This window comes from Eleutherodactylus coqui, chromosome 12, assembly GCF_035609145.1.
Source record: "Eleutherodactylus coqui strain aEleCoq1 chromosome 12, aEleCoq1.hap1, whole genome shotgun sequence".
NCBI lineage: Eukaryota > Metazoa > Chordata > Amphibia > Anura > Eleutherodactylidae > Eleutherodactylus > Eleutherodactylus coqui.
The window spans coordinates 107,823,645-107,838,042 of NC_089848.1; the positions used below are offsets into that span (position 1 = coordinate 107,823,645).

Consider the following 14,398-nt stretch of genomic DNA (forward strand, 5'->3'; position numbering starts at 1 on the left):
TGGACAAATATCTGTCTGGGATGATTTAGTGAATCCTGCATTGAGCAGGGGGTTGGACCCGATGACCCTGGAGGTCCCTTCCAACTCTACCATTCTAGAATTCTATGAACCAAAGTTTATAATGGCTACAAAGGGTGTTATTTGCTCTGGAGGACCCAGTATGTCTGTGTATTACATGAACATCCCATTGATTTCGGGGTGCAATGCTACAGTTTACCTGCGGAGGCATTGTAGGCACTGATGAGTCTCTTGCAGTTCTCCCACAGGTAATTTCCATAGGTCTGAGCCATGGGCCACAACATTAAGTCACGAGAGAACATTACAAACCAAATGTATCTTATCTGTTTGGCATGCTATAAATGTACATACCTGTATCCATTCTTTAACGTTGTCTTCTCCAGGCGTCCATCCGTTTTCAGGATAGTTGAGTCTTGACCTTTCCGTAGACCAGTTAGTACTGTAATGGGAGGATGCGGTGATTTGGTCTGAAGTTATTTCGCCAGATTCCATACCGAGGGCTTCTTTGCACACAAAATCTTAAAAAGAAGATGATATATGCGATCAGTCGTGTCGCTGAACTGCCGCCTGTGATACATTTATAACATGGAGGGGTCAGCGGCTCAGCTCTAGTCATGCAGCAGTTAGTCGGCCCGCCATATTGGACACGTGGCTTTATGAGGGTCGTCCACGCTGACCAATAGACGTTGCATTTCATTCTTCTATGGATTGCAGGGATGTCGATCCCGACGCCCTTTACCTGCCAGCGGGTGTAAAGTAATATATGATATGTACCTTACAACAAGGTCACGATGGAGAGCTCGGAGTTCAGCTGGTTTGCTGTTACTGCTATTATGGATACTACTAGCCCTACTAAGTGCTACGAGGGCGGCACAGTAATCTTCAATGACAATGAAACGCAACTGAAAGAGGCCACGGAATTGTTTCCAGTTGTTCTCAGCCCAATCCTTCAAAAGTTCCAAATCTCCCAAATAACATTCATTAAAGAGGCTTAAATGGTTTATATTTTTATACTGATCATTGATACATAATGGCCTCCAGTCGCTTCTATGGATTATCTATCTATCCATCCATCCATCCATCCATCCATCCCTTAAACTTTATTAGAGCCCCCCTCTCATGATTGGCGCTTCCCCGTATTGTAATTTCCCCCGTGACCCCGGAGGGCGGCATAAAGTCATGTGACAAGTTTTCCGCGGATCAGTTTCACTGTGAATCCACGTTAGATGGGAAAAACTAGCGATCGGAGTGACTTCCAATGAGGCCGGTCATCGGTGCTAGACTAGTCGGGGTCTCACTGCCAACCGCGGGGGGGGGGGGGGGGGGTGTGTGTTTCTCATGTAATGATGTGGAGAGTATACCGAGAATGGCGTGATTAAGGAAAGCATCCAGCGAAAGGGCATCCTCCAGACGGAAGCAACTTATCCCTGAAAGGGGTCAGAGGAGGATGTCAGGAATCGCTCTGACCAACAGGCTGCGCAGTCAGCTTAATACAACACTGGAGCTCCAACTAATGTGTCCGAACGCACAACTCGCTGTTCCTCCGCACGGATGGGCTATAACAGCAGACGGCCAGTTCCAGCGCCATTGTGTCTAAGAGAAACAGAAAGACTCCAGCGGGCAAAAGAGCGCAAAACTTGTATCACTGAGCAGCGGGAAAACATCTCCTGGTCAGATGGGTCCAGATTTCTGTTGCTGATGGGAGGTCAGAATTTGGTGCAAGCAGCATGAATCGCTGACCCCTTCCTGTCAACTGGTGGAGGTGCAGTGATGGTGGGGAAAGGAAATCATTGCACATCCTGGGTCTTCTGATATCTGCGGATAGACTCCTTGCTGCAGTTCTGAAGGCCAAAGGATGTCCAACGCTGCTGGATGGGACAAAGTATCCGTTCACTGCACATATATCTGGACAGAGTCAGCGGGTGTACGGAGGCTTATGTCCAGGCAATGCCCCATGGGAAAAAGTGAGCCTATTAACTACTGTCAACCAGAGCCCTGCGAGCAGAGAGCGAAGCGGCTGTCCGTGTGCCGCACTACCCTGATATATCTACTACTTCATATGCAGGACATGAGGAGAGTGTAATGTTCCTTATGTGATGTGATTTATGTGGACGCTTCTACGATGTGTCATGTGACCGTGCAGAAGAACACATAACAGATTATGGCGCAGTACTGACCTTCTTCTGCATTGCTTTGTAGTACGGAGTAGTTTGCAGAGAATCCTTCCTTTGCGATTGCATTGTCCGCATGAAAAACAATGGCCATGATTCCAGACGAGGCTCGCACTCTTCCCGGGTTGTTCAGCCCGCAGTAACGTCCAATGTGAGGCCCCACTGCGAGAAAAAAAAAATATAGGTTAGCAAAAAATGGCAAAAAATTATTTTGCAGCCCCTCTATCAGCTATTGTATGAAATGCAGAGACGTGATGAGCCCCCCGCGGCGGGCAGAAGGGTCGGGGAACCGCTTCCCGGCATGATCAGCCGCAGCAACAGGTCATCGACCCTCCATTACCTAAGAAATGGTACAAACAGCGACAGCATCTGAAATATACAATATCCATTAACCCCTTAGTGACGCCTCCTAGGAGGTCAAAAAAAGAATAGCGAGCAGAAAACAGGAACACCTTCACTTAGAACACAAGGAACCTTTTGCTGAGGTCCTTCCAGTGGGGGTGGTGGGGGGGTAACCCTGAAATGACCGGGATATGCTGAGGATGAGGAGGCTGGATGCATGCTGGCACTCTAATAGGCAGGCCAAGAATGTGTGCCTGCCCTATGGGCAGAACCCGGGGGAATGGTGGGCAGAAGGATGCCATTGGCCACGGGGAGGTGAGAGAGCGCAACCAACCGCCGCCGGTGGCCATAACACACAATACGATTGGCCATCTCTTATTAATATGAACCCTCTTAATAAGCTCTTTTATTTCCTTACAGAAGAAATACACTCAGACCCAGTCATAAAAAACGGGGTTGTCGGCGGTGGAACTCAGGTACCGTCTCTGATATATAAACAAGTCCTCCATTGAAAGAGGAACAGAAGAAGCCTGTTGGGTCGGGAGTTGTGACTGAAGAGCCTATTTGTGACTGGCTGGTTATAATGTTCATGGAATTATCTGGGACGTCTACATGGAGTTTGTCTGAATTTTGCCCCCCGGACATCTCAGCGCTCTGCTGTGTCTGTGATTATTATACAGCCGGGAGCCGCCAAGATGACAGCAAACAAAGAAGTATTCAAAGTCTCTGAAAGGGCATTCCCTGTCCCGCTAATATTGATCTGTGGTGGATAAAGCATATACATGTCTATCTCAAATCTATCTATCTATCTATCTCATATCTATCTATCTATCTATCTATCTATCTATCTATCTATCTATCTATCTATCTATCTCATATCTATCTATCTATCTCATATCTATCTATCTATCTATTTCATATCTATCTTATAGCTATCTATCTCCTATCTATCTATCTATCTATCTATCTATCTATCTATCTATCTATCTATCTATCTATCTATCTATCTATCTATCCATCTATCCATCTATCTCTCTCTATCTATCTCATATCTATTTATCTATCTATCTATCTATCTATCTATCTCTCTCTATCTATCTCATATCTATTTATCTATCTCATATCTATCTATCTATCTATCTATCTATCTATCTATCTATCTATCTATCTATCTATCTATCTCATATCTATCTATCTATCTATCTATCTATCTATCTATCTATCTATCTATCTATCTATCTATCTATCTCTCTATCTCTCTATCTATCTATCTATCTATCTCCTATCTATCTATCTATCTATCTATCTCCTATCTATCTATGTATCTCATATCTATTTATCTATGAAACTTATGAGCAATGTTTAATCATCCACTAACAGTCTTACTACTTCTATTATTAACGGTTGTAATTAACAACTTTAGCCCAAATGTGCAGTCAGAGATGAGAGGAAGTCATTAATCTCATTCTTAGTTCTTTGTAGCTAATAATAAACATATATTTATATGTCTTTTTCCATTCCAGCTTATCGAATGGGCTCTTATTGAGAAAGACAACATGATGGCAGCCAGTTAATAAGGAGCTGCAGCTTTGTTCTTGATCAACAGAGACATACAAATGAAGAAAGTACACCGACCGCCCCTTTAACAGCCCCCATCTAGTGGCGCGTTCACCTCCTTTGGCCTTCAGATCTGCAGCAATTGGTGTAGATCCCACTTGGTGATGAGACCCTCCTGCAGGAATATCGGCCCCTGCGGACAGGAAGCTTCTTGTAGATGCCGCAGATTAGATGGCAGTACTGACATGTTCTGACCAGCTGTCAGGAAGGGGTCAGCGATTCATGCTGCTTGCGCCAAATTCTGACCTCCCATCACCAACAGAGATCTGGACCCATCTGACCTGGAGATGTTTTCCCGCTCCTCAGTGATACAGGTTTTGTGCTCTTTTGCCCGCTGGAGTCTTTCTGTTTCTCTTAGACACAATGGCGCTGGAACTGGTTGTCTGCTGTTATACCATCCGTGCGGAGGAACAGCGAGTTGTGCGTTCGGACGCGTTAGTTGGAGCTCCAGCGTTGTATTCAGCTGACTGTGCAGCCTGTTGGTCAGAACGATTCCTGACATTTTCATCAAGAGGGGTCAGGTTTCTCCTTGGGGAGAGCACCACAAGGGTGTAGAGACTGATAAGCCATGCAAGGCTCCCTGGGAAAAATTTATGTAAATGAGCGATGAAATAATCCTCCACAGCGCCATCTATTGGAAGGTCACTATCCTGCAAGTCAACATCCGACCTTTTAGCAGGCCGAGCCACATGATTAGTGTTGTGGGCCGAACCGGAGCCCCATATGCCGACTCGGGAAGCGGACATCTTCTAAATACTAAACAAGTATTTGCATAAATGATTGCAAAAATCCATCGTTTCCTTTGAAATAATTTTTTTTCTCCCCGTCTCCATCTTTTTAGAGCTAGATATGATGAGGACGATGCGGAGCCGAGTCCTGCTAGCAAAGTCAATGAATTCTCACTGCTAAGTACACTTCTTCCATCGACTGCTGCAAACAAAAGGTTAAAGTCCCTCGGCTCCTGTTGGCTAGGAGTTGGATCTGATTACTTCCAGCCATAATTGGAGAAGTTATGATTTTAGCACCTGTGAAGTGTTGTCATATAAGCACAACCAGGCTTTTAACCCTTTCCAATCCACTGTCTGACGTCCAAAGACATTCTGATTGAAGGCTGTACAGCTCCGATGTCGGAAGACGTCTGGCAGGGTATTCTTACTGTACATTACTGGCCGCTCTGTTGTCGGGGGGCCTCTCCAGCATGTCACATACCGCAGTACTGGCTCTAGCCAGCAGATGGTGCCATTGTATAATGGTAGAAAGAGAAAGCCCCCTAGGAAACCCTGAGTCCAAAACTGGATTGCAAAGGGTTAAATACTAAACTAACCCCTCAGTGGTGCGGCCTATATTTGCCATAAGGACATCGTTGAGGGGATTTGCATCCGAAGATAACTTTTTCTTAATTTTTCCGTCTAAATGGCCGTACTCGGCCGGACTTGTTTTTTGCGCGGCGAGCTGTAGTTTTTATGGCACCATGTTTTGGGTACATATAATGTATTGTAGAACCTTTATTCCCTTACTTTTTGGGGGAAGTAGAGAGAAAAAACACCTCAATTCTGCCATTGTTTTTTTTTTACAACGCTAATCATGAAGCATAAATGACGTGATAAAACGACGATACCAAAATGATAGATTTTTTAGGGGTTTCCACATTTGCACAATTAAATTCCTATATTTTGGAGAAAATATATTTTTTTCACATTGCTGCATTCAATTTCCCATAATTTATTTTTCTGTCCCCATGGACGGAGCTCTGTGAGGGGTGCTTTTGTATGATGAGCTGTAGTCTTTCTTGGTACCTTTTTGGGATACATACGGCTTATTTGATCACTTTGTCAAAGGTCCCTAAAAGTCTGATAGTTGCAGGGTCCCCCTATGGAGCTGTAGCCTCCACTGACCCTGCCCTATGTGGTGGTGAGGACTTACGGAAACGACCGAGCAGGTGCTGCTACACTGTCTCCATAACTCCCATAGATGGAAATGGGAGTTACACTGTTTCTGTAATTCGGGAGCTCGCTGTGCTGCATTGTTTGAGTAGCTCCTATTGACTCTTGCAGGCGGTATGGAAACCGCACAGCTCAACCACGCTCGGCTGTATTCTGCCACCTCTAATCGGGGGTATTCTCATTGTGGCCACATGTAGCCAGAATGGAAACGCCCTCTTATAAATTAAATGGCAAGACAAAAAGAGAAAAACTCCTCAGCGCTCACACCAATGTAATGCATACAGGTATAGGTGAAAACGGATGAAACTTACTCGGTGGAGGCGCCTATAGCCCAGGCGCCTCCCAATCCAGGATTAGCTTGTCGCACGGGGATGAAAGCCAGCAGCAGCAGAGATGTTTTCACAACTTTTATTACGTGCAATCAAGGTACACAACGCGTTTCGGCCTGGAGGCCTTTTTCAAGTGTCACACTTGAAAAAGGCCTCCAGGCCGAAACGCGTTGTGTACCTTGATTGCACGTAATAAAAGTTGTGAAAACATCTCTGCTGCTGCTGGCTTTCATCCCCGTGCGACAAGCTAATCCTGGATTGGGAGGCGCCTGGGCTATAGGCGCCTCCACCGAGTAAGTTTCATCCATTTTCACCTATACCTGTATGCATTACATTGGTGTGAGCGCTGAGGAGTTTTTCTCTTTTTGTCTTGCCATTTTATTGTCTCCTTCACTCTGTGAATGGAGTATCCTCTGGCTGCCGTTTCATCAGTGATATGAGATCTCTTTGGAGCACCTATACATTCCTGGCTATATCTGAGAAGATTGACCTCCTACTATAGAATATTCCGCAGGACCACCACAGTGTTGACATCTCCGCAGTGAGCGCTCTTCCATACACACTCTTATAAATTAAAGCGGCCCTATTTGTACGTTGCGAGACACACGAATATAAAACCCATTCTTTTGAATGGGATCATACACAGGAGTGATTTTTGCCCGCATTACATCACAGGAAGAATCGCGGCATGCCCCATCTTTCGGCGTTCCCTTGGAACGCATTTCCCATTGCTTTCAATGGGGCCGACAAAGCATCACGCGGCGTGCGAGGGGCACGCAAGTGCAATGCGAGGTTTGCCACTGAAAACAATGGAAAACACTCTGCAATCGCTACTTCCCTAAAGTAATGCCAGGCGTTCAACAACCTGTATACTTCTATTACAACTAAAGCAAACTGACGTATAAAGGGCGCGCAATTGTAACTTTTTCCCCCTATATATATGGAAATCACAAAGAAATAGCAAAGACACCAACAAACGACTGCGAAATATTGTTCTTCTTCTCTTCCATCACCGATAAATCCTGCATGGATTGTTCCCTGATTGCATTACCGCTCTTTTACGTTTGAAGTATTGCTTTATTAAGCTGTTTACGTTTTTTTTCTACGCAGCTCCTGTTTGGATTGGTCCAATTGTAACGGGCTCCATTCCATCATTTATATGTACACATTACTTTGAGAAGTGCAAGTCTCAATGACAGGAAAGTTAGACAAGATGCAGAGGAAGCTGAGATAAAAGAGATTAATAGAGTGTTTAATTTGCTGTGGCATTAACATCTATTGGAGGACGGCGCTTTCTGCGCTTTCATTCAGAGGAGTGTTTATTTTATTGACTTAAGCATTGAAGTCACGCCAAGGCGATCGCTCCCAAACTGTAGTCATACTCTAAATTACATTTCACTCTCAATATTACTCTCCGGCTCCTTGATGGCAGCAGAGCCGGGATACGGAGTGCGGGCATTGTTAGACTTCACAGTAAGTCGTCTGCATTGTTTCATTCTGTTACTGTACTACAATGTAATATATTAAACAATGACACTTTTAAAGGGAAAGTGTCATCATAAATGGCCTCTTGTATAGTTTTTATGTTAAATACATTTTTTATGACATTTTTCTTAATTTTAGACGTCAAGATCTACATCAAGATTAAAAATCGACAAATCGCCGGGCCCAGATGGAATACACCCAAGGGTTCTAAGGGAACTAAGTGACGTGATAGACAGACCGCCATTTCTTATATTTGCGGACACTATTGAGACCAGGGTTGTACTGCTGGATTCACACATTGCCAATGTGGTTTCAATATACAAAAAGGGGTCTAGAAGGGAGCCTGGTGACTACAGGCCGGTAAGTCTCACTTTTATATTCGAGGGGTTTCTGAGAGACGCCATCCTGGAAGACCTCAAGAACAACAGTATAACTCTTCACCAGAACAGGTTCATGAGGGGTCAATTGTGTCAGGTATAGGGGTGAGGGATGGGAAGAGGGGTGTAACTATAAGGGATGTGGTTGCACCTTGGCCCAGGAGCCTTAGGGGCCCCATTAAGCCTCTTCTTTCTATATAGAGAACCCAATACTATGAATAAAGCATTATAGTTAGGGGCGCTGTTGCAGATTTTGCATTGGGGCCCAGAAGCTTCAAGTTACACCTATGGGCAAGAACATTATTCTCCCACTATATAAGGCACTGGTCAGGCCTCACATGGAATACTGCGCACAGTTCTGGTCACCGGTGCTCAGGAAAGATGTTGCAGTGCTTGAGGAGTACAAAGAAGGGCAGCTCAACTAATACATGGAATGAGAGGACTGGAATACCCAGAGAGGCATCAAAATTAGGATTATTAACCTTAGAAAAAAGACGGCTGAGGGGCGACTAAATAACTATGTATAAATACATGAGGAGACAATACAAGGATCTCTCCCAGGATCTGTTTATAGCCAGGACTGCGACAGTAACAAGAGGGCATCCACTACATCTAGAGGAAAGCAGGTTTCATCACCAACACAGAAAAGGGTTCTTTACTGTAAGAGCAGTGAGACTGTGGAACTCTCTGCCTGAGGATGTGGTGATGGCAAAATCCATAGAGGAGTTTAAGAGGGACTAGATGTCTTTCTAGAGCGCTGTGATATTACAGAATATAGACATTAGGTGACCAGCGGGGTTGGTGATCCGGGTCTTACAGAGAGGTAGGAACTATCAGAGGTTGATCCAGGGATTATTCTGGCTGCCATTATGGAGTCGGAAAGGATTTTTTTCCCCAGAATGAGGGTAAATTGGCTTCTACTTAATTGTTTTTTTTTGCCTACCTTTGGATCAAAAAGGGGAGCAGAAACAGGCTGAACTGGATGGACATTGTTTCCTTCAGCCCAACATATTATGTTATATTTAAAAAAAAATACTGAAATCCTACAATTCTCAAACTGACCAAAAGGCCTAATAATAATATCTATCTATCTCATATCTATCTATCTATCTATCTATCTATCTATCTATCTATCTATCTATCTATCTATCTATCTATCTATCTATCTCATATCTATCTATCTCATACCTATCTATCTATATATCTCATGTCCATCTATCTATCTATCTATCTATCTATCTATCTATCTATCTATCTATCTATCTCATATCTATCTATCTATCTCATATCTATCTATCTCATATCTATCTATCTATCTATCTATCTCATATCTATCTATCTATCTATTTATCTATCTCATATCTATCTATTTATCTATCTCATATCTATCTATTTATCTATCTCATATCTATCTATCTATCTCATATCTATCTATCTATCTCATATCTATCTATCTCATATCTATCTATCTCATATCTATCTATCTATTTATCTATCTCATATCTTTCTATTTATCTATCTCATATCTATCTATTTATCTATCTCATATCTATCTATCTCATACCTATCTATCTATATATCTCATGTCCATCTATCTATCTATCTATCTATCTATCTATCTATCTATCTATCTATCTATCTATCTATCTATCTCATGTCCATCTATCTATCTATCTATATATCTCATGTCCATCTATCTATCTACCTATCTATCTCATATCTATCTATCTATCTATCTATCTCATACCTATCTATCTATATATCTCATGTCCATCTATCTATCTATCTATCTATCTATCTATCTATCTATCTACACTACCGTTCAAAAGTTTGGGGTCACATTGAAATGTCCTTATTTTTGAAGGAAAAGCACTGTACTTTTCAATGAAGATAACTTTAAACTAGTCCTAACTTTAAACAAATGCACTCTATACATTGCTAATGTGGTAAATGACTATTCTAGCTGCAAATGTCTGGTTTTTTGTGCAATATCTACAAAGGTGTATAGAGGCCCATTTCCAGCAACTATCACTCCAGTGTTCTAATGGTACAATGTGTTTGCTCATTGGCTCAGAAGGCTAATTGATGATTAGAAAACCCTTGTGCAATCATGTTCACACATCTGAAAACAGTCTAGCTCGTTACAGAAGCTACAAAACTGACCTTCCTGTGAGCAGATTGAGTTTCTGGAGCATCACATTTGTGGGGTCAATTAAACGCTCAAAATGGCCAGAAAAAGAGAACTGTCATCTGAAACTCGACAGTCTATTCTTGTTCTTAGAAATGAAGGCTATTCCATGCGAGAAATTGCTAAGAAATTGAAGATTTCCTACAACGGTGTGTACTACTCCCTTCAGAGGACAGCACAAACAGGCTCTAACCAGAGTAGAAAAAGAAGTGGGAGGCCGCGTTGCACAACTAAGCAAGAAGATAAGCACATTAGAGTCTCTAGTTTGAGAAACAGACGCCTCACAGGTACCCAACTGGCATCTTCATTAAATAGTACCCGCAAAACACCAGTGTCAACATCTACAGTGAAGAGGCGGCTGCGGGATTTTGGGCTTCAGGGCAGAGTGGCAAAGAAAAAGCCATATCTGAGACTGGCCAATAAAAGAAAAAGATTAAGATGGGCAAAAGAACACAGACATTGGACAGAGGGAGACTGGAAAAAAGTGTTGTGGACGGATGAATCCAAGTTTGAGGTGTTTGGATCACAAAGAAGAACGTTTGTAAGACGCAGAACAAATGAAAAGATGCTGGAAGAATGCCTGACGCCATCTGTTAAGCACGGTGGAGGTAATGTGATGGTCTGGGGTTGCTTTGGTGCTGGTAAGGTGGGAGATTTGTACAGGGTAAAAGGGATTCTGAATAAGGAAGGCTATTACTCCATTTTGCAACGCCATGCCATACCCAGTGGACAGCACTTGATTGGAACCAATTTCATCCTACAACAGGACAATGACCCTAAACACACCTCCAAATTGTGCAAGAACTATTTACAGCAGAAGCAGGCAGCTGGTATTCTATCGGTAATGGAGTGGCCAGCGCAGTCACCAGATCTGAACCCCATTGAGCTGTTGTGGGAGCAGCTTGACCGTATGGTACGCCAGAAGTGCCCATCCAACCAATCCAACTTGTGGGAGATGCTTCTAGAAGCGTGGGGTGCAATTTCACAAGCTTACCTCAACAAATTAACAGCTAGAATGTCAAAGGTGTGCAATGCTGTAATTGCTGCAAAAGGAGGATTCTTTGACGAAAGCAAAGTTTGATGTAAAAACAATGTTATTTCAAATACAAATCATTATTTCTAACCTTGTCAATGTCTTGACTCTATTTTCTATTCATTTCACAACGCATGGTGGTGAATAAGTGTGACTTTTCATGGAAAACACAAAATTGTTTGGGTGACCCCAAACTTTTGAACGGTAGTGTATATATCTCATGTCCATCTATCTATCTATCTATCTATCTCATATCTATCTATCTATCTATCTCATACCTATCTATCTATATATCTCATGTCCATCTATCTATCTATATATCTATCTATCTATCTATCTATCTCATATCTATCTATCTATCTATCTATCTCATATCTATCTATCTATCTCATATCTATCTATCTCATATCTATCTATCTATCTATCTATCTATCTATCTATCTATCTCATATCTATCTATCTATTTATCTATCTCATATCTATCTATTTATCTATCTCATATCTATCTATTTATCTATCTCATATCTATCTATCTATCTATCTCATATCTATCTATCTATCTATCTCATATCTATCTATCTATTTATCTATCTCATATCTATCTATTTATCTATCTCATATCTATCTATTTATCTATCTCATATCTATCTATCTCATACCTATCTATCTATATATCTCATGTCCATCTATCTATCTATCTATCTATCTATCTATCTATCTATATATCTCATGTCCATCTATCTATCTATCTATCTATCTATCTATCTATCTATCTCATATCTATCTATCTATCTATCTCATACCTATCTATCTATATATCTCATGTCCATCTATCTATCTATCTATCTCATATCTATCTATTTATCTATCTCATATCTATCTATCTCATACCTATCTATCTTATATCTATCTATCTATCTATCTATCTATCTATCTATCTATCTATCTATCTATCTATCTATCTAATCGATCTATCTCCTATCTATCTATCTCTCTATCCTTCTATATCTCATATCTATCTATCTATCTATCTATCTATCTATCTATCTATCTATCTATCTATCTATCTATCTCTCATATCTATCTATCTCTCATTTCTATCTATCTATCTCATATCTATCTATCTATCTATCTATCTATCTATCTATCTATCCATCTATCTCATATCTATCTATCTATCTCTCATATCTATCTCTCATATCTATCTATCTCTCATATCTATCTCTCATATCTATCTATCTCTCATATCTATCTATCTATCTATCTATCTATCTATCTATCTATCTATCTATCTATCTATCTATCTATCTATCTATCTATCTATCTATCTATCTATCTATCTATCCTCACATTCTTTGCCATTATTTCCACTCACCTGGTCCCTTCCTGCCCAGCTTATAACCTGTGAGTGGATTATCTATCCATCCAGCGTTGGCCGCCGTGGCTCGCTGGCGTGATGACAATGGCTACCTGTTTTCCACCTTAGATGTGTGATTGGCGTGCCGGTGATGTATTCCGGCTCCAGCATGAGGTGAGAAGCTTTAATTAATATGGCTGCTGCAGATTGCTGCAGTGGAGACCTACGGCTGCGGGTGTAAAATAATACGCCATGGAGCTCGGAGAAGGGATCTTTAGCTGAATGAGGCAGCGGGGCTCCTGCGCACTTCTGCTCCCCGCCTGACCTTAGAGTAAAGGACGTGCGGGTGTTTGCTTGTTTCTTCTGCCTTTTTACAGGTCACGCTTCATCCTCTGCCTTAGTCTTACGACCTCATCCCAGCAATAATATTTTTTAGATGAGACCCCGAGGGTTATATGCAAATATCTGCACTGGAGTCCATGAATAATGCATGCTGGAGTATCAAGTGAATATCACGCTAGTTAATTAACTATCAGCAAAAGTGAGCCACAGGTAAAATAGAACTGAGATTGTTGTTGAGCCGCACACTGTGCAGCAGCGAGATGGGAGCATGCATAAACATCCAGAGATGCGGCTTTGGCTGAGGGCTGGATGAAAGGTCACCTTTTACTGTTAGATGAGCACCTTGATATGGAACTCTGACAGATCCAACTTGTGGAGATACCAGCTACACTGTCCATATACAGATCTGTCCTACCTCGGAGCTCGGCTTCCAAGTCATGGAATCACGAACTTTCATGCTTGTATAATACATCTGGCACCAGCTTATCTCCTTAACGAAGGAGTGGGCAAACAGGATTGGGGCTGGTTGTTTGGTCCCCATATAAATTAGTGACGACGCTGGCTGGACGCAAGATGGCAGAACTGGACTTCACCTATAGAAGTTGCCTGTCCCATCTATTAATGGTGTCTCTCAGTACTCAGATACCTCTAGGACTTTCCACAGGGTCAAATTATGTCTCAACTGGACAATCAAATGAGCAATAACATAAAGCAGGTGTCAAAACTAGTAGGTAACAAAAATGCAAGAACAGGAACTCACCAATATATGACAGGAGGGGCTGATGGTAATCTCATAGCACAAATGAACGATGGTGTTGAAAGTCAGATAATGGAGTAGATAGGTGATTGTGAACACATAATAATAAACTCACAGTATCTGACCTTAACTCAGGATTTCCTTATGTCTTCTCCTAATCTATGACGTTGACCTTAACATCAGACACCACTGTCCCCGAATATCCCTAAAGATATACCTTATAAAACACTGACCCTGACAAATAGCAAGAGGGCACTAAGACCTAAAGACAAGAAAACCCAACTGAGCAGAGCTGAGATAAGAAGCAAGACAAAAGAAAAATACAAACAGGGCAAAGCTAAGCAACTAAATACAATGTTAAGAAGTAAGGACAAGACTAGAAATAGCCACATGAAGCAACTACTCTGACAATAAACAAAGTTAAAGGGGTGGTCTCGCG

General features: G+C 42.0%; 1 protein-coding gene across 1 annotated transcript in view; it reads right to left on the reverse strand.

The window, feature by feature from the left end:
• The window catches only part of NRP1 (neuropilin 1), a 186,358-nt gene that overhangs the window by 87,136 nt on the left and 84,824 nt on the right, over positions 1 to 14,398 (reverse strand). The window contains exons 6-7 of the mRNA XM_066585201.1: positions 2,196 to 2,351; positions 370 to 536 (exon numbers count right to left, since the gene is read on the reverse strand). Coding sequence (XP_066441298.1) covers positions 370 to 536; positions 2,196 to 2,351 — 323 coding nt within the window. The remainder of the gene's footprint in view (positions 1 to 369; positions 537 to 2,195; positions 2,352 to 14,398) is intronic.